The following is a 21,345-nucleotide window of genomic DNA, read 5'->3' as shown; positions in this document are numbered from 1 at the left end:
TGGTTGCTGATACACTGAACGTAAAAAGGGAAGGTTTTATCTTTTTTTTCTCTGGTTCCTCACAATTTAGACATTTGGATTTTTTCTGTGCAGTGTGCCACCACTCAACTGGAGGTAAGACAAAGTGGCAAGATTTTTCTTAATGTTTCTGCAGATTACAAATGTTGCACTATTCCAAAGTAAAAATCTATCCCGAAAAAACCCTGAAAGTCTTAAGCAGTTAAATTCACCATGCCTACTAATGAAATTGTTATTCTGTGACATATATAATTACCAATTAATTATCCCTTATTTAACAAGTGACTGTTGGCTAGAGGGTCTCTTTTTCGTTCCTCATAAATGTACATCTGCAGTGATGTAAAAGATTTTTTTTCCTGACTAAAATTCCTTTACACCAAATATTTCTTCAGAATGTTAAACAACTGAAGTTATACCTCCTTAAATGTCTTTTAGTAACCTTGTTTAGTTCTTCAGAAAAACAATTAGCCACTATGTCTCAAGTCAACTCTTTAAACCATGCTACTTCCTTACATAGGTTCATATCAGTTTAAAAGTATCAAACATACAGTCCTCACTAATTTCAGTCTTCCTTAAATTTGCTTGTCAGAATAGTGTTTATGGGATGATCAGTTCTCCTCTAGTCAGAGTGCCACCTTGGCTTAGGTTAAACTCCAAACCCCAATTTTCAACACTCCCTCTTTAGGGTAGCAGGTTGATGTAACTTCAGCAGGATTAGTTTTGGAGAAACATGAATTGCAGAGATTTCAGCAGAATTTTCACTATCTTGCTTAGAACAACATACAGGAATAAAATAGAATCAAAACTTTGGTTTACAAAGTATAGCTTTAATTATACAGACTGCTTAAATGCGGTTTTAAATATAGATTTTAGAAAGTCACCAGTGTTTCAATACATACTTTCTGAAATAACATTATCACATTTACTTTTGAAATACTTATTGCTAATATGTTAATATCTGTCGACTTTTACCAAGTGTTAACTATAACTATTGAATATTTTTGTTTAAGTGTTCAATAATTAATCCATCACTGAAATACCATCTCTAGACATTCTCTAGTGCATATATGCTTTTGTAGGGATTCAGGCATTACTCTGATTCACAGGTTATGGAGAGCAAAAATATGTCTACTAGACTCAGATGTGAGCCATGTTTAAGCTACAGAAAAAAAAAAGGCAGCTAACCTACTGAAGTGGCATAAGTAACTAAGAGAGAAGGTATTGACTCACTCATAAGTCTAACAAACTTACATACTTAGCTTCAGTTTTAGTCTTTTCTTGGTCTCAAAAGAATGTGAAATACCAGAAAATTAATGATTGTCTGGCACACAGCATTCTGGTATAATCAAAATTATCTGGGGAATTCAAATAGATTCTTTTAAAGAAGATGCTTTAATGAAATGTCATTTTTGACTCACGGTAATTTGGAGAGGACTCTTCAGGGCCAGTCAGGCTTGAAGTGCATTTCTTTATATTGTTCCCCAATGTATACATCAAGAGGTGGAAAGGTAGTTGTATCATTATACAAACTGAATTTTACATTCTTTGCTGAAATTATCAGCAAAGGCACCAACTTGGAGGGGATTCCTCATCCTATGGAAACTGCTCATCCAGAGCTTCTTTTGAATAAGCCCAACAGCAGCCAGAAAGTGGTTTCAACAGACCCACATGACAGTGGACAAGTAGCGAGAATTCGGTATTCTATTAATAATCACCCAGTCCCTTGCTTTTGTCACAGTATCACCTTCAAACCAATCTTGAAATGTTTGCAGCTTTCTACAACACTGCAAGCTGAATTTGATACATAACTCTTCTACAAAGTAGGAGTTTCTTTAACTTTGTACAGATTCTACGGTGGCATCGAATAGCAGGATATGCTTTGAAAATAGATTCAAATTGGGTTTTAATATTTTTTCACTTGTATTTTAGTTTCTCTCAAAACAGAGTATCACTGATTTGCAATCACTATAAGATAGCTGACTTACATGTAATTCTTGTCATGTCACTGTAGATATAGTATATTGGGAAAAAAGTACAATTCATCAATGAAACAATTTCATTTTCAAAAGTTACTTTACCTGTAAGTTATGAGACAGAAAGAAGGTAACTTAGGTTAAATGTTTTACAAAGAAAATCTAAAAATGATCAGAATGCAGTTTTAGAGACTTGGAGGTTTAGAGTTGTGGAATTCTTAGAGTTCTATGAAGTAATTTCTGAAGAATCAGAAATAAATCTGAAATGATGCAGCATCAAAACTGCAAGGATCTCATGAATCATTTTAATAGTGGAAAGGTTCAGGGTGAAACATGCTGCCTGTTCAAACTTTCTGGAAGAGAACGCAGAGCATCTTAGTTCTTAAAAACACTGTCGGATAAATCACGTCACCCATGTGACCCACGCAAAACCATTGTCTGCTAAAGCTCCAAACACATGAGCACTTAACAGGGCTTTCCAAAGGCTGAAATCAGTCTCTTCAGTCACTAAATGAAGATTCACTATCAGAACTGTCTTCTGCTTTGCCATCATCTCCCCAAGCAGGCACAGGGGCATCTGGGGTCCTGCAGGCAACAAAAACATTCTATGTTGCAAATCCAGCTGAGAACACAAGCAAGCCAGCATTAAAGCTAATGTGCTTTCACTGCAACTGCACACACTTTATTTCCACAACATTTAACACATTAACTGTTTATGGTTCACAAACTCACACCTTAGTGGTATTGCTTCACCTACACCTGAAAGATAAACACTAGAAACTGTAACTCACTGGACATCAAAACTTTGCAGACATCAGTCTGAATGCACACCTTTGAGGTTGTTTGGAGTAATGACAGATCACTAAGAAGTGGCAAACACTTGTAGAAAGAGTTGAAAGCAGGCAGTAATGATTAATTCAATTTTTTTCAATCTTCAGAGGTTCTAGGGCTGAAAGGAACATTCTGTACACCACTGAGCAGTGTAAATAGTACATGAAAAAATAAGACAGGAAATGAACAATATTGTATCCAACTAAAACTGCAGGGATAATTTAGAGAAGCAAAAAAAGAATTACTCACAGTGGAATTTGGCTAGAACATTGGGTTAAATTTGACATGCAAGAACAGCCATGGGATTTTTATGGACTACAAATGATCAAACCTCTTGTATTTAGTTTTAAAGGGAATATTTAAAAGGGATCTTAATATCATGGCAAAACATTTGCTTGGGGAATCTACTGGAGATGGAGGGAAGCAAGCCATCTAAAGAGTAACTAACACTACTGCCTGAAGATGCTGGATCTCTGGAGTCTCCCTGCTAAGTATGTAATGAGTTTGACATACAAGCAAGACTGAGCCTGATGAATTCTGAAAACAAGGTAGAATATATGCAAATAATTATACTTGGGAAAGAATGATATTCAGAGAAACCAGCTTCCTGTATGACAGTTAACATCTCTTGGATAAAATATTGCATTTTAAACTGAGCTGATAATTATATTTTTCATCCTGTTCTTATTTATCTTGGGGGTTCAGAGTTTCTTTTCCAACTTTAGTTCTGTTTATTATAATTTGTCTTTTGTGAATCCCTAAGGTACCTTCAAAGTGTTTCTAAACACTTTGGGTGCAAAGATGAGAAGTGTGTTACAGAACTGCAGAAGAGCCTTCTCCCTCTCCCCTGCACACCTCTAAAACAAATTAAGAAAGCATTTGCTTTCTCATGCAAATACCACTTCACAATATTATTCCTTGTTGCCGTGGTAATGACAAAACAGAAGAGCTGTGCAAAGACATGTGATCTGGAGAGAACAGTGCAAAACTCTCGTCTAATAAGAAGAGGAAGATGGCACTGAATTCCTTTAGTTTGTGAGAGGTGGACAAACTCTCCTGGAGCTGAAGGCAGGCAAGAGAGGAAGGGTAAGAAACAGAAGTTAAAAATAAATAAATTGAGAGCTTGACAGAATAGGCAGTTACCAAATGCTGTAAAAAGCTGAGGAAGAAGCAATAACAGAAGTGGAACAGCCAAAAGAAAAGAGTACAAACAACTCCATATTATTAGAATTAGCATATCTACAGCCACAAAACTCATGCTCAGTCACTGGCAAGTAGATGGGAGAGTGTGCAATAAGTGAGTGAGCCCACAGCAATATGCACATTTTCCTAATTTTCTTTGGGACTGAGTGACTAGGCTTAAGGAACCTGAAGACCCAAGAATTGTGGTGTGAATGGCAAGATACACATAAAAAAAGAACTCTATAATATTGAGACAAGAAAGCAAGAAAATTGAAAGAATGGTCACCCTCGACGCCTTAAAATATTCTGCATTATGCACCTTGCCAAATAATTAGCTTGCTTTAATCAGTCTTCAAACCCATAACATTTTAAAGAAAATCTGACTAAGCATTATTATTGCACAGAATCTTTGAAGATGGACTTTGGGACCAAATCCCAAACATATTCTGCAAGCCTCAATATACAGTAATAATGTTTCTGTCTTAACCCAAACCAGAAAACCCGAAAGCAGATATTTTTTTAAAAAACAGCGTTTGAAATATTAACCTTTTATTAATCTACTATAAAAATCCACCCAAACACGAAGAAAAAGCACCAATTACAGAAAGGTATGGACTTGAAGTGCCGAGTAAAAAATATAACACATTTAATACACATATAGAAAAACCATGTTTGATAACCCTCAGACTTGCACAGGGTCTTACTTCTGCTCTTCTTCCTATTTCTCATTCAATCAGTAAAAAATATCAACTGAGGAATAACTATTTTAGGTTTATTTAGACACTGGGAAGTAGCTGGGAGATAAATTGACTGAGCACGTGATGATACTTCAGGTTTATTTTGTTAAACAAGTTGCTAGTTTCAGAATAAGCCTTTACAAAATGTAAAAAGACTTCACTGGAAAGGAAACATGGACTTTCTAATACACTGACAGTTTCTGAAGAGGATGTAAAAGTGCTTCAAACAGTTTGGTGGCTATAATGTAAGAATGACAGTTAATACTTTCATCTATTTAACAAATTCTGTGAAGTATTACAGTAAAGCTAAATTAAATGTCAAATGTAAAATAATCCTAAAATTAATGTTTATGGCCACTATGACAAGTAGCTTTGAAAATTAGTATCTATTCTTAGTAGTCTTCACATCAGGTTAACTCAATCAACAGCCAAAATTTCAAACTGCTGACTTCAATTTACACTGACAATGCTGAAATCAAATTGTACACTCCATCTACTGAGGGAATCTGGAAACAACTGTGCTGTCCCTCATGCATCCAGCAAAATAAAATTGAGTTTGTTCTTATTAGTCTACAGTTTTGACAGTTTGTTATTGAAGGGTTGAAAGAAAACATCTGGGAAAAACCTCACACCCTAAACAGTGCAGTGAAAACGGCTACTGACATTTTATTTCATTTCTCATTGCTAAATGCATGTTGTGAAATGCTACCCTGTCATTGCTATATCCTTCTCCTTGAATCTCACCACCTCTGCTTGGCTTGGAAGAAAGGCTTTCATATTCTCTTAAGCCTGGATGGTAAAGTCCTGCAGCTTGCTGTTGGGAGGGTACAGGACTGACCCATGTACATTCTAGTCTCTGTATTTCCTGGGACATGCCTTGGACTAGACAATGCTGAAAAGATAGCTCATACTTGAGATTATATCCCTTCTCCTTTGATAATGATGGGCCTCTTCAGGCCTGTAAAATGCTAAAAAAACCTTTCATGGAAGACTTCAAAACCTGTTTTAATGCTGATAACTTAGACTCATAACATCTTGAACAAGCTTTTCTAAGCACACTTTTTTCAAAGTTTTTTAAACACATGTTGCACACCAGACCTACACAAAGGTACAAATTACTTACTCGAGAAGATCTGGATTTAGTCCCTCAGAAATCATTTTGTTTCGTATTGCCATTACAGGAACACCCTGTGTAGCAGGAGGAAGAATAACATGAAACTGCTGGACACAAACTGGTGAACTAAATTACCCAGGTTCATTTAAGCCACACTTTCATACAAATTTATGCAGGTCACTTGTCAAACGAGCATGGAATGATAATCTTAGTTGCCATCAGTATGAATCTAGAAGCAAGGAATGATTAAGATTAAAGGCCCTTTTAATCCATTTTATATTTATGGCAAAACATCTAGAGAAAGTTGCAGAGAGAGAATCAAGACTGGATACATATATTTGCATATCATGCAGACAAAACCAGGAAGGTGAAGTTATCTTTATGGATAAAAATGTGGAGAAAGCACAAAGTAGCACAAAGACATCACAGGACAGCTGTGCTAGGAAGATAAAGAAGACTTGGACATGCTGAAGATATACCTAAGAGAAAGGAAAACCAGGACAGTGCATCTGCTACCACTCCAGAAGGATACCTTAAGGCAGTGCTAAAAATTGGAAAAGTCTAAAAAGCATGCAGAAAAAGGCAAGCAGGACATGAGAACAGAAGCACAATTTAAAAGTGACTTGTCTGAATACAAATGCTTGTGCAGTCAGGCTTAAATTTTCTATGACTTGGGGACAGATTTCAGCCAACTATGTACATGTTAAAAAAATTCCTTCCTTTCACTGTAAGTCATTCCACAGCTTCTGCACTTTATTTTATTCATCAACACCTAAACATCCCCTCATCTTGGATCACATACCCAAGACCCACTTCATCTTATAAGAGACACATTCCAACAAACTGCTCCTATGTTTCCACTAAAGCCGCTCAAAGGCAACTTGTTGCTTTGCCATCTCCTGTTGGAAACCATCAGAAATACCATCTGGATCACTCCATGCCAATATAGGACATGGTGGGGGGGTGGGCAGCTGGGGTGGAAAAGAAGGATACAATTTCTGATTTGAAAGGGACAAAGCTACAGTTCTTCTAGCAAACAGCAGGAGAGGCCTCAAAAGCCAAATGAAAAGGAGTGTAGGACTCTTTTTGCATAGAAGAAGTATCTTTTGTTCAAAAGTAAGTAAGATAGTGATAAAATAAAGGGCAGCCAGAGAAATATGTGGTGCTCTTGACTAGCTAACCTGGCAAAGTGTGTACTAAGGTAGCTGCTTACTGTGTTTTGCCTGTGCAGTTTCACAGTAAGAATCACAATCAAGACTTGTGCATGAACGTTCTGGAATAGCACACAGACAGGTACATAGTATCAGCAATCTATCAGGCACATCAGCAAAAATGTCACTCAAATAGTTGCATGGTAATAGCCTGAAATAAAGAACTTCTCAGTATTTCACAACTAGTGTAGAATATGGAGGTGAATATTTTGAATATTCACTTGAATATTTCATGATAGCTTAAAAATTCACTTGGACAGCACGGATTGTGTGTCTATAAACCATCTTGTACTAATGCTTTTTAAAGCAAAAATGAAATTGAGTCAGATCAGGCAAAGCAAAATTCATATTTGCTTTCAGTCAAAGGGAACTTGGTACAGGAACTTCTGAGAATGGGTTGTTCTTATGTTGACACTTGGAGTAGTGCTTTATTCCAACATTGTGTGCATCAAAATCTGCAAGAAGAAAACCTCTCAGTACCTTTATATATCACAGATTTACTAATCAAACTAATCAAAGTTTAATCAAAATACCCTTTAACAGTGGACTTCTTTCCCCGAAGGAAAACAATTAAGATTGTACTTATATCTGTTTATTATACAATCAAGGCATTACAATTACTTTATCCTTCATGGTCTCATAAGTCTTAATCTGGAAAAATATTTTAATACTAATATTCTAATACTGCTAAATCTTACTAAAATGAAACAGAAACCTATTTTAAATCTAAAGATTAACTACACTGAGCATACAGGTCCACTGAAATGGCACATTTGTACTTTTCTAACCTACAAGCCAGTACTAAATTTCCATCGCATTTGTCTTGTTTAGTTAAGATTTGAAGTAATCCAAGTCACTGCATACTCAACAGTGCACCCCAGCCCCACTCCCAGACAGATCCTGCAGATCAGGAAGTGTGCATGTCCTGGAGAAGCCACAGTGCAAGCAGCAATCTTGTTGTAATATGGGTTTTAGTTTTCCATAGCGCACAAAGAGACCACATCCCATCAGTGCTGGCAATTCCTGAAGATTGGTGCACTCTCCATGTTTGTTTTTTATTTCAGTCCTTTAAAGCAAGAACTAACCTACTAACAGGCCAGTCAGAATCCTGGCATCTATACAGCCATTTCTGGTGTTTAGAATCAAGTCAGACTATTTGTATGTTAAACATGAAGTTTATCTCAAATCGCAGACTGCTCCTGTCCCACTCTCAATAGAAGCATTCTGAACATTTATTTTAGCAAATATGATACTGTTTTTTAAAGATTTGTTTGAATATTGTTGTTGTATATTTTAAAAAGTAAGAATTTAGTATGTTCAACTGCATTCCATCAAAATGAGTTTGTTACTATTTCACAGGAGAACTACCTTAAGTGCAGAATGGTGCTAATTCTTATACACTACAAATATAGCGAGCAATAAATAAATCATCAGTTCAAAAAAATCTTCAGCTAGAAACTTAATTTGGGCAAATAAATGACACCAACTGAAATACTTGACTGGAGGAGAAGACAAGTTTGGCAAATACAAAAACACACATTAAATTGTAGTATGTTAGTTTGACTTTCCTACCACACTGTTTACAACTGGCACAGGAGTCACCAGGAACTGCCAGTACAAAGGAGAAATATGGAAAGTGAGATCTCACTCCTCTAACAGTCACAAAAAATTCAAAGTAATTAGACCATCCAGCACTTTCACATTGACTTTGAAGTCTGGCATTAAATCAATACACTAACACAGTGTTCAACTCTGCTACTATCCCACTGCTAAATTTTCCAAATGGTTTGTAACAAGCTACCCATAAAGTGCCAATTTGTGATTCAAGTGAAAAACAAGGTCTGGAACATCATCCAAAAGACCAAGCACACCAATTGTAATAATTTCTCTGAAGAATGAGTGAAATCGAGAAGTTAGTTTTAACATTTTAGTAATACTATGACATAGTCATACTTTCCAGAATTATAATATGTATCATAGAGGAAATTTTCCACTGACAGATTGAAAATAAAGACAGGTTATTTTCTTTGTTTCCAATCTCATTTTTAATTTTGTGGATGTGAAAAAAAGAGCTCTTAAAAATGTCATGAATAGTCTCCCATTCATCCTTTCATTCCTTCATTAGCTTTCACACGTGCAAATATTGAGATTACATTAATTTCTTTCCTATTTATCTGTAGAACAGAACACAGATAAAGAGGTTAACAAAACCTGCATCGTGAATAACAGGAAACTGAAGTGGAACCACACAGTGAAGCAATCATTGTATCTCTATTTTAGTCTCTACAAAAACATGAAGTACTCCTGTTCTGGATTATACTAGCAAAGCTGTATTTTGTACCCTACAGCAAAACCAAACTGTAATCATGTCTGTATGTAGGGAATGACTCCAATTCTGCCAGAATAACTACACTTTCAGTGGTATCTTCTGTGACTCCAGCTAATATCACTTTGCATTACACATTTCACACCTTCAGTTCACAAGTATATCAGTAGAATTTCATAGAAAGATATTGCCAGGAGCTGTCTGAAGGAATATATGACATTAACTCATTTATTAGAGAAGATGTGCTAGAAATATTGTGATGTTATCCTAGCTTAAAGATTACTGTTGCAATATATGTTTTCAGACATTAAATGTTCACTTACAGCTGTGTGTGACATTCCACCTAAAAATAAAAGAGTAGCCAAAGAATGACATGAGAACTGACTTACCACTTGTACCATTTTGAGATATCTGGCATATCTTGGATCCTTGGCCACAGTTGTGACATTTTCTGTGACTACCTCCGTTTTCTGTAACCCTTCTTCCTGTACACTGTTCTGCTGCATACGAAGAAGACAACCTTTAATGGGTAGGTTGTACAGACCAGGTGTATGAAGAGATTTCAATCCATGAAATTTGATATTTAAAGTAAAGTGCAACTCTTCTTCATCAAGATTACAAGTTATACATGAAAAATCAAAAAGCCTCTAATAGCCCTGTTAAATCGCACTTAGTGAATAACACAGCACTAAATCTAAATGTTCCTTTCATAAAAAAATACTTTTAAGGATTATATCTATAAATCTCCTTCAGTAGTCCAATGCATTTTTTCCTCAAAATATTTGTTTGATCCCCTAACAAATGTTTCATACAGATCATGTAACTTTTAAACTATACCTTTTAGTATAAATCATTATCTAAAGGATAACGTAATGAAATCAAAGAATCCTTGAAAGTATTTAATTTAAATAAAATGAAAAATGACAAGAAGTTCTACTACTACTTAAACGAACACAGAAAACTGTATTTTTACTATAAAACTAACCATTTGAAAGCAGCACTGGAAACCTCCTTTCAGAAATATCTGAACTTTATATACTTAAATATACTTTATATACTTTAATATCTGGGAGGAGGAACATTTTAATGAAAATAAAATAATGATGAGTCATTTTCTAACATGGCTGAAACACACAGTGCTGTCCATTCTGTCTCCCATGCTGCTGCCTGCAAATCAGAGTTATAATCTCTGACAGGCAGGCAAAAGCAGCAGAGTACTCTGGCTACTGCTGCTCCACAGCAACTTCCACCAACTAAGAGAATGAGCAGAGATTGAAGATTCCCTGAGAAGAAACCGTAAGGGGAAACTGGGAAAAGAAGTCCATCTACAAATGGGCTGAAAAGCCTCACTTAGTTAAGCGGTGATCGCAGGATTTAAGTCTGGGTTAAAAACCCCACTATCTATACACATAAACCCCCCAAAACAATATAAAATTAATTGCAGAGATAGGATCTTAATGTTGATTGCTTGTAATAAGTTGGCATTTTTTGTACATAGAGAATAATATACAGAATATATTATAGACTGTATATAGAATATATAGCTATGCTTCATTACTTACTCCAGATTGAGGTGATACAGCTGTCTGTTGATCTGTAGTAGCTTGTGCCACAGGACCATTTGTAACACTATTTGTATTTGCACTGGACACTTCAAATTTGACATCTTCTAGGCCAGGAATAGAGGATAACTGAATGCATAAAACACCATCAAATAAGCAATGAGCACATCACAAGTCTACATGTACAATAAAACCTGCAGCATGCTGCTTACCATATATTGCTCAGCTAGGCTTTACATTAGTAAAACTAGCTCTTTATCACTATGGTATTTTGATTGGGGGAAAAAACCCCAAAAATCTTTCTATTCAGGAAGCTTCCACAATAGAAAATCCAAAACAGTCCACTGGAGCTGTCAAAGTCAATACAGGGTCGCAGCACAGGATAGGGTTCCACACCTTCCCAGAATTTTGCTGCTGCACTTACCAACCACACAAGACCATGCCATCTCTGCTACTTCTACAGTGAAAGAAATCATGACAAGAACAGCTCTATCACCTAACAGATGGATGACTGGTTACAAATTTTTCAATTTTCTACATATTTCACTCTTTTTTAAGGGAATGCTGAAAGTGGATATTAAACACACTGCATATTTATTTGAAGAAAATTCTATTTAACACAATTATGAAGAATTCTGCAAAAATCATCAATCATTTTGAAAACATATTTGCTCAATTCAGGCCATGAAAAGGAAGCTAGTTTATGTAATCTAGGAGGCTGTCACTGCTAGAAGACAAAGTCTGTATATGTACAAACCTTTGCATCCAAAATATTGAGTGTTGTTTCGATCTGTTGAATACGGAGAGAGAGTGCTGACAATTTCTACAACAGGAAACAGTCAGGATGTGAAAACACTTCCCTAGGCAATTGTACATATAAAACAGTTTGCATCTAGATAAAAAAAATCACTGTTGTCTTCTACCTGTTGGAGGCAGCATGTAAATGAGATCATCACATTAGGAAATAAATAAAGCAATGACAACTCTTCTTAGTACAGTAGCTACAGTGGTTCAGATTTTAAATAATTTTACTCTGCAGTTAGTTTTCCCAAATAATGACTGACAGAAATGAAGACAGACTATGTACAAAAGAAAGCCAAAGTAAATAGGGTATTCCTTTGGGGAACTGGAGACTAATGGTACATATACTGTACTCTCACAGTTATCAAAAGATCTTTCTTCAAAGTTTTTTCCAAATGTGGAAGATGAAAAGATGTGATGTGTGCATATGTAACAGAGCAAATACAAAGAGAAAATCTGATAAATACAGCAGATAATTCAAACTCTGTACAGTCAAAATTCACAATGAATCAGAACTAACCAGACACTTTATATGCTCCAAGTGCACCTCAATCAAATTTCGACACTTTTTTAAATACAACTCAAGTTTTTCTAAATTACTCTATAAGAACTGTCAGTCTTTTAACTAATCATTACCATACTCTACCAGACCTGTCCAAGAGAAGTTGGCTAGCACCCTGGCTGGCAGATATGTACCACTCTGACAGCTTTCTGGCATGTTGGCAAGATTCTGCCTGGCTCTGAGGCAGAACTTTAACACCCTTAGAAAAAGACAGTTCTGCCAATATGCTAGAAAAAGTAGAAAGAGACTGACAGGAGTTAGTCTTTTCGGATAGTGCACTGACTTGTTTACAGATGGTCCTTTGTTCATGAAGAGGAGTTAGTTCCTATTGGAAGGAACTATGTGCCCTACATGTAGCTGGGTAAGGGGAAGGAAAGATGTACAGAAGGCAATTATGTAACTTTATGGGTCTATTTGACTAGACAAGAGCCAAGAAATTTAGAGTTAAGGATGGTGTCAGCCCTAATTTTGAATTTCTTGGCTTCTGCTGACTTACACCATGACCTTTCACATTAAAAACACTTCGGTACTCCACAGACACAAAAAACTTTTCAAGGAGTTTATAAAGCAATTATTTAGTCTCTTTAGGTTAGCTAATAACTGTTTTATTAGGTGGACTTCACAGCCCTGCTCCATGCTCAAAGTGGCTTTAAATATCTGTGTTCTGATTTCCAGAGTGCCTATGTAAAAGGCAATATTGAGATTGTGTGACAACGGAGTTTTGGACAAACGACAACAGCATCATCAGGCGGTTACACTGTCCCACGTACCAAATTACAAGGAGTTTAAAAATTTAGGAAAAATTACTTTTTCTCCTCTGAAGCACCATATATTGATGCGGTAGCCAAATTTTATACTTGTCACGGGTCTGGCTCTAAACTTTACTAACAAGTAACAGAATTTCTCAGATTACACGGCTTAGTCTAATTGGAGTTGACTGCTGCCCTAGCCCAGCTGGCTAGGGCTGTATAGAAGTCTTTGTTGAATAAACTAATGAACAGTTACAAAAAAACCACTAAAGACAAAAAGGTTAAGCTCAAAGCCACATTAGAAAACACCCTTTCTACAAGGGAGGAAGCACTCTTGTCCTGTTCAGTGGACAGTACTAGTCTTGTTGGTCTGGCATATTTCCACTGAATCTAAAGTCACCGCAAAAATTTATTAGCCCTAAATATTTTTATTTTTCTCTTTTTTTTTAAAGCAAACTGAAGTTAAGGGCTTCAAGTTCTATACTAACCAGTTACCAAAAACGTCATTTTTTTCTACATCAAAATTATTTACATTCAGAGCTCAGAGTATCACCCTTTTTAATTAAAGGTGGTAAATTCTGAAAGTAAGGTCTGATGCACCATAGGTATATGGTATCCTTCTTCTATAACAAGTCAATAGATATAGATGAAGTTGCTCAGAACAAATTCCATGTATCAAAAAGTTCAAAGACTGTGCCAAACACAGAAGTTTAAGAAAACAGGATTGAATGTGGGATAATCAACAGTTCATGTGGATTCCTTGGGGGAAAAAATCTGTCTTAAGCACTTACTCAAGAGAAACCTTGAATAGAAAGCAGACTAATTTTTTTTGTTGTAAGCTACCAGTGTTACTGCATCAAAAATATTTAAATGAAGGGTTCTCATTTCTAGAATTTTTTAATTGTAAAAACTGACAGCTGGGAAAATAATAAACATACCTCTTCACAAACAGTAGAAAAGCGGTTCAGAAACTGCACTGTATGAACCACAAACTGGTTTAGAAACGCTACAGTTCTTTTCTGCTGAATAGCAGGAACCTGCATCAAAAAATGTAAGAAAATTAGGTTACACAGCTATTTCAATTTTCAGATTTGGATTCAAATATCTGTTAAAAAATGCCGATGCTTTAGAAGAAATTATTTTGGAAATATGTTTTAAGTGTGCTTGCTATAAGTGCCTGCATATACAAATCCTTTTTTAAGACACAGATACATATATATGCATTCATACAAATCCTTGCCACTAAAGTCCACTAACATGACAGTTGAGAATTTGCAGGATACATAGAAAAGGCAACAGACCTACATAAATGAAGGACTGTTATCTTGTTTAGGAAAACGGCTTTAGATGAAATTGTGAAATTTCCTGAAAATCTGTGTTAATGTTTCTTAAAATCGGTGAGGAAATTACAATCTTTCCTTTTGAATTTTAAGAAGGAAAAGCAAACTTGGTCACCCATATTAATATTCAGATGCAACCAACAGCATCACCAAAAATAAAGTGTAGTGATGTCACTGTCTCAGTATTTAGTGGCTACCCATACTGTTTCTTACTTGCAAATTACCAAATTACCTAAAATTACCAAAAATTATCTTCCAAGTGAGATCCGATACTCACATACTTTTCAGACTAAAAGGTAGAATCTTAAGTTTGTCAAAAAAAGGTCTGGTGCCCATAATGTAACAGACAATTGGCATTTTTATTTAAATCATTACAGAAGACTGGAATCAGGAACTTTCACCCAAAAGTTTATATGTAAAATTACAGAGCCTCAGGATTAATTACCATGGACAACTGTTTTAAGTCTTAACCTTCAGAGAGGAAATTTGCCTATGAAACTGTCATTGGCTGAAGTGAAAGCTTTACAAGGAGAAATATTTGCAGCCAAGCTTCAGCTGCACTGAACATCAGTTTGTGAACAGAGTGAACTATATACACTACACTGTGACAATCTTAAAACATCCTGATTTTTTTCTGACGCTTTTGTTGCTACTATCTCAAGTCTTCAGCCTGTGCACCTGTATAGCAGGGTTTGCTCAAGTTCAGTTCTGTGGTTCCAAAACCAGTCAAACAGTGCTTACGACCTTAGCAGAAATCTGTGGGGTGGCACAGAGGATGGAAGGACCATCGGGGCAACTGAACTGCCCAGTCTTTATGCTCAGTATTGGGGAAACAAAGTTTTTTTTTTTTTTGACTTTTAAAAAAAAAAAAAAAGTTTTTGCATCTATAAAAGACATGAATAATCAGTTTTGCACGGGATTTGCCTCACAGATAGGCGACTGAAACGGCTTAGTCTTTAAACATAACGCTACCGCAGACTTTGCGGCAAAACCCACTGGGAAAGGTGAACCCTGGAGACACGGCTGAGGACAAGAGCCCGCTTGTTCCCGCTTGTCCCCTCTGCGGGAACTCGGCCGGCGGTGCCAGGGCGGCCCCGGCCCCTCATCCCAAAGGGAGCTCCCCTCGCCCGCGCAGAGGGCAGAGGGCCCGGGCAGAGGGACCAGGCGGGGACACGGGGCTCGCCCAGCACCAGGGCCAGCGCAGCCGCCGCCGCCGGCGGAGGAGGCGCGACAGCTCCGCACCCCCGGGCCACAGCAGCCCGTACCTTGGTGAGGTCAATGCCGGAGCCCACGATGGGCAGCCCGTCCTCGTCCATCCCCGCGGGGCCGGGGCCGGGGCTACCCCACCCGCAGCAGCTCCGCGCACCCCGGAACCCCCTCGGCCCGGAAACAAAACTGAGCTCGGCGGGGCGGGGCGGGACCGCTCCCGGCGCGGCTCCTCCTGGGAAGCGCAGTTCCTCCTGGGAAGTGCAGTCCCGGCCAGGAGCCGCCCTGGCCCAGCTGCTCGTTAAGTTTTAACGCGCTGCTTGTCCCCGAGTTTGTGTGGTGTCAGTGGTCCCAGCCGCTGGCATGGTCCTGAGGATCGCACTGACTCACAGCACTCCACAGCCTCAGGACGTAGCCCTGGATTATGCTGTTTGGGGAGATAAAGTGTCATCCCCTGGGGTCAAAGGTCAAGGAAAGAATGAGAAAAGCCTGTGAAGAAACTGCATCTGTGCTGTATGCATTATTTGGGTGGGGAGGGGCCTCGCTTTGAATGTGGGGGATAAAAATAAGGAGAACTGAATGACCTTGTGTTTTTCTGAACAGGACAACACATGGCTGCAATAGTGTTATAAATGATTCCTGTACCTTAATGCTTATAGAAAAGGAAAAAAGGCGCAGGTAAGCATAAGCATGGCCTGTCTACAACGTTTTTGTTTTGTTCAGCAGTACCTGTCACTAGTTTCAGCTCATCCTCATGCTCAGGGAGTAGGTAGGTCTACCCTTTCAGCCAAGGAACCTCAGAGGTACAAGGCTCCAAGGAAATGGGGACTAGACCACAGGTTTTCAGGTGTTCCTCTGGAAAAATTCCCTAACTGTAAAATAACCAACCTCTTCTTTTTTTTTTTTTTTTTTAATTTTAGAGTGGTTGCTTGTATTCTTTTTCTTTACAACAGTTTCAAAGGACTGTGCCATTTAGAAGTGGGGTCCTAATAAGAAGATGGGCTGAACCCCTCCAGTGCACTGCATCATCAGGAAGGGTTTCTCGCCTCTCTCTCCCCCCTCACTAAAGGCTACACGTGCCCATTTCACCATTTGTCTGTTATAGCACACAGTGATCCTTCCCTTAAGGTGGTTCCAATCACCATCTTGGTGGAGAACTAGTGTTAGAGGGTCTGTTTTCTGCTTGGTTCATTAATCAAATCAGCCAAAGTGTTTGTTGAACACCAGAGTCTAGTGAGCAGGGTTACAGAGTAAGACCTAGTTGGTTTTGGTAGGAAAAGTACTGATAACTCTGCTACCTCATCCAACTTCATCTGTGACATTTCAGCAGAAAGGTAACAGAAGTACTTCTTTGTTGGGACACACATCTGAGTTTTTGTGTTGTGCTTGATTGAGCTCTACTGGCTGAAATTGATAGGCACAGTGAAAGCTTAGGAACAGGACCTGAACTCCTGGTACTGCCAATTTGTCTGCCATCTATGCTAATAAAAATTTGAATGTGATGTCTACGGTTCTACACAGTTACATACAACAGATTGGGAGCTGAATAGAAAGTATACTTAACCCCATCTTGTATATTAAATAATTTCTGCATCTTCTACAGGTCTTCTATGACCTAAGACATCTATTTTCTGGGATGGCCAGACAACTGATTGGGATCAAAACCATTAAAGAGCAAGTCATTAGAAATCTGAGGACATGTTGCCTCTATGGAGAGTCAGGACTGGCAACTGCATACAGAACATGCATCTACTCCACCCCCCCCACTCCAAGCTGATTAACTGTGAATAAAAGATGAGAAATGACCTTTAAATCCCCAGAGATGTGGCTCCAGACAGAACATTACACGCACCTGCATCTGTAAGTAAAACCAACTCAAACAGTATATGGAAGTAGTATTTACTGGGTTATTCCATGAAAACAGTCATTGACTTTCAGAATTCATTCTCATGCTCGCCAGGAATAATTGAAAAAAAGTCTATCCTTTGGAAAAGGCATGGGATGTCAAACTGCACACTGACCTCCCAGTTCTGATGTGTGGGCTAAGTTTTGGAGAATCTAGGCTAAGCAACGAAAAAATACTAGAATGATGATGTTTGTTATAACATTGGAACAAAAGACTACTAACAGTTCAATCTATTAGGTAAAACTTTGCTTCATTTAAATTCAAAGGTTTTGTACTACTGGAAGGCAAGACAAATTGGGGTGATCTGGAGTCCTTGTTTACAGCAGTAAATCTAAACAGACTGCAGTGAGGAAAATATTTGGTGAAAATTCTCCATGGTTACATCTGAATGCTGCCACATTTAATACCCCCCCCCAAATTCAGGGCAGTTAAGAAACTACCATATTCTGAGGCTATGAGTTGAAAGCTTCTCATGTGATGAGATGAATAAGGATGCACTAATTGCTGTAATACTCTGAAGATTAAAACCCAAATGTGCTATGCCAATTTTGGTTTAAAATTTACCAAAATTCTCTATTTACTTCCAAATTATTATAGTTAAGCATTCTACAAATGCACAGACAGAAACAATGGTGGCTTACCTAGAGCACTTAATTCTATTGCTCAGGTTTACATAAAATTCTCATTTATCTACTGAAGCAGCTTTTTTTTATTACTTTCACAATATATTTATTAATAACCTGCTGTCAAAAGCACATCGTGATTACTCTCTTGCTGAGATAGTATAACAAAGTTTTTTGTCTCTACTGCTTGAATTACTGAACAACTTGTGATTCATGCTATGCTTTGGAGCGCTGACGTGTTGTAGGCAATTTCTCACCTTTCCCAAAGGAAGGACAGTGGGCTAATCCACAAAGTTCAGTGGGTTTAGCTTTCAGTTCCTAGCTTATAGGTGTTGTGTAAATTTGTGTTGGGCAAAGGAGCAGCTTGTTTAAATTATTTAAGTGAATTATCTTGCCACCTTAATTACCTCAAAACCCCCACTAAATTATATTCAAGAATTAATCTCATTTATCATAAAGTGTCTATAATACAAGTTTTCCAGGCGATGGCACAGAAAATTCATAATGTAGATACATAGTCAGATCTTATCTGAATGTTTTGGTCTGTAAAGCTGGATAAGAAATCTCACAAGAATATGCTCTACTGTGAACTTTCTGGTACTTCCTGCTTTTAATCTGGCCAAAAATACTACATAAAAAAGTGCAACGCAGCACTTTTTCTCCCAGCTGGAGTTAGGAAATGCAGGGTATGAAAAGTAAAAAACAGAGAACGGAGAAAATGATCCAAATTTTCCAAAACTTCTTACAAAAGTTTTAATTGAACTGGTTTGCTCAGCTGTAACTATAAATGACTGATCTCCCAATGAGAGGATTTATAAAAAATAATTGAGTAATAATATCTTGATTTATTGTGTGTACTATTTGAAAATATACTTTGTATCAGCACCCATATTGAATGATAAATGTCAAATTGAGGAATAAGTACTATACAGTACCTAACTGCTGGCAGTTTATACCCTGTGTATATGTTCACATATATGGAGGCATTTAAAGGCCCGGTCATGTAGCTCCACCTTTCAGTGAAGGAAAGATTAAAGACTGTTTCAGAGTTACTGAAATGAAGTTTGGTTGAACATTAGTATTTTTAAAATGTTAACTTTCAGGATGCTGAGGCTAACTTGGAGTGCAAAAGCCATGTGTACAGAAAACTGATCAAAGCTCTGTCTTCATCATTAGTAAAAAATATTTTGTCTTGTGATTAGGGTACACTGAAAAGTAAAGGGAGGAACATGGGTTTCAAAGCATTGAAACCGACCTGCTATATATAATTTTATATTGCACGAAATCAGAGCCTCTGGTCAACTGCAAAACAAAACTGCACAAGCTGAGAAAAACTGGCAAGTGCTACTGTAGCTTACAAGGTTCGTATGCATCCTGTGTGCTTATATACTGTTACATGTCCCAGGACACAACACTGGGTTAGAATCAGCCCAGAACTCAAATAGCTATACAACTGAGAGACAAGTTAAACAGAAACAAAAAGCTGATCCAAAAAAATCTCCAGACATGCTGTCACCTGATCCTCCACAAGGGGCAATAGTTGTTTTTAATAAGGTGGTCCAATGAAGAGCTGAAAAGGTCAGTGTGGATTAACATTTGCTTGATTTCCCACAGAGTCTTCTAAATCCGTGCCAGCAAAGGGTATTCAGGTAAAGTTTTCTCTATGAAACTGATATTGCCTCAATGATTCTTCTCTCAACTGAACTTAAGCTAAAAAACTCCCCTATCTCTATGATCTTGGTATGTCAGAGTATGTACAAATCTCGCAGAGTTCAGAGAATTATCAACCCTTGACAGTTAAACAGACTGAGAAATACAAATGTTAGGTGTTATGTAGGTTTATTTTAAAAAAAGAAAAGAAAATGGAAAGTAAATGATAAATCATTTGGAGTTCTCTGAAAATGGCTTGTCATGTTGCAGTTTTCCAAGTACTGTGCTAAGGCAACATCAGAGGATTAACTAATTATTTTGTATGGAAGAACATGCTAAAAACATTAGCTGCTTGGCTTTTTGTTTGTTTGTTTTTGGTTTTTTTTTTATATCCACATTACTTTTTGCCAGTGTAAAATGAAGAGCCTGGAACTTGGCAAGATCATTCTTTAGTAAACAGTTTTAAGTAGTCCTTAAAAACAGTATTAAAACGGAGCATTGTGGCTTCTGAATTAACTACAGAACAGAAGAATTTCTGCCCTTTACCCTCTTGAATCTTAAGCAATTCTAAATCAAAAAAGTCTCAGTCAGAGTGCACCTGCACATACCTAATGCAAATTGCCATTGTCAATATGATAGTGGGTATAGTGTATGGTATTCTGCATAGCTAGGAGCTCTGAAAAGCTTTGCTCTGAGAAAGGACAGAAAAAACCCAAATCTGTTTCAGTTTCACTACACACCAGAAGGACAGCAATGCCCCAGACCAATCCTTCCTTCCAGATCCACAAAGAATTTTACCTGTGTCTGCAAGCGAATTAAACCACCTGTTAAGCCTGCAATCTCCAGTCAAACTATGGATACAAGATAAACAAAGCACTGTTATCTTGAAACATTCTCCACTCTGCTTATTTTACAGTTTAAGCACACACCAATCAAGACTGGTACTTATAAGGAACTTTATATTCATCTTTTAGGTAAATTCCAGTGGCAGTTGGAAAGCAAAAGTTCTCAAGGATAAGGAATGATGAGAAATAAAATAAGTCTTACATTTTAAAAGGTGACTGTAGTCTCACTTATTGTTGTCCTACTTCTGAATTTTTTTTATGTTTCCTGCATAAATAGGAACAAACAACAGAATAATTTAAAATCTAACTACTGCTAATAAGGATGGCTATGATGCTATAAGGAGCTGTTACACTAGCTGAACATCTTGATATCCCTTCACTTGCAAAAGCATGCAAAAAAGATACTGAAGACAGGAGTTATGTCTGTCTTTTTCTTCCTTTACTTCATTTCTGGGTCTTGTATAGGAAGGACAGGAAAAATATGCTTCTAGAAAGCAGAATGTCTTTGGTTTTTCCTGTAAAGGCTGGAAGTAAAAGGCTGTAAACAGAAAAAAACCCACCATGCAGTTTGACATGCTTGAAGTAAATCCCTCTGTCATCTTAAGAGAAATAATATTGCTTCAAATCATCATTCTGATTTTACCATTAGCTTCTTCACTGTTCGTGGTAATTCAAAAATGTTCAGGGACAACATTTTTTTTCTTATAAG

General features: G+C 37.4%; 1 protein-coding gene across 2 annotated transcripts; it reads right to left on the bottom strand.

The window, feature by feature from the left end:
- Positions 1–753: 753 nt before the first annotated feature.
- Positions 754–15,811, bottom strand: WASHC3 (WASH complex subunit 3). 2 transcript variants are annotated; one of them, XM_051784739.1, is made up of 7 exons: positions 15,672–15,811; positions 14,005–14,103; positions 11,712–11,777; positions 10,955–11,083; positions 9,782–9,892; positions 5,865–5,929; positions 754–2,576 (listed from the first exon to the last, which is right to left on the bottom strand). In XM_051784739.1, exons 1-7 carry the CDS (start codon positions 15,720–15,722, stop codon positions 2,492–2,494), a joined length of 606 nt encoding a protein of 201 aa, XP_051640699.1. In that variant the 5' UTR covers positions 15,723–15,811; the 3' UTR covers positions 754–2,491. The 2 variants fall into 2 exon arrangements, with proteins under 2 accessions (XP_051640699.1, XP_051640700.1); XM_051784740.1 differs by having other exon boundaries at positions 9,782–9,889.
- Positions 15,812–21,345: the final 5,534 nt, after the last annotated feature.

Source organism: Manacus candei, unplaced genomic scaffold (genome assembly GCF_025592945.1).
Source record: "Manacus candei isolate 608988 ecotype Guabito, Panama unplaced genomic scaffold, ASM2559294v1 h1tg000018l, whole genome shotgun sequence".
Lineage (NCBI taxonomy): Eukaryota > Metazoa > Chordata > Aves > Passeriformes > Pipridae > Manacus > Manacus candei.
The sequence above is the reverse complement of the archived record's forward strand: the minus strand, read 5'-3'. Positions and strand labels throughout refer to the sequence as shown.

Coding starts and splice junctions, on each gene's coding strand:
- WASHC3 (XM_051784739.1), bottom strand. CDS start 15,722: ATGGACGAGGACGGGCTGCCCATCGTGGGCTCCGGCATTGACCTCACC. Junction 11,084..11,711: donor TCAATATTTTGGATGCAAAG/GTTTGTACATAT, acceptor TTATGCATTCAG/TTATCCTCTATTCCTGGCCT. Junction 9,893..10,954: donor CTGTATCACCTCAATCTGGA/GTAAGTAATGAA, acceptor CTTCGTATGCAG/CAGAACAGTGTACAGGAAGA.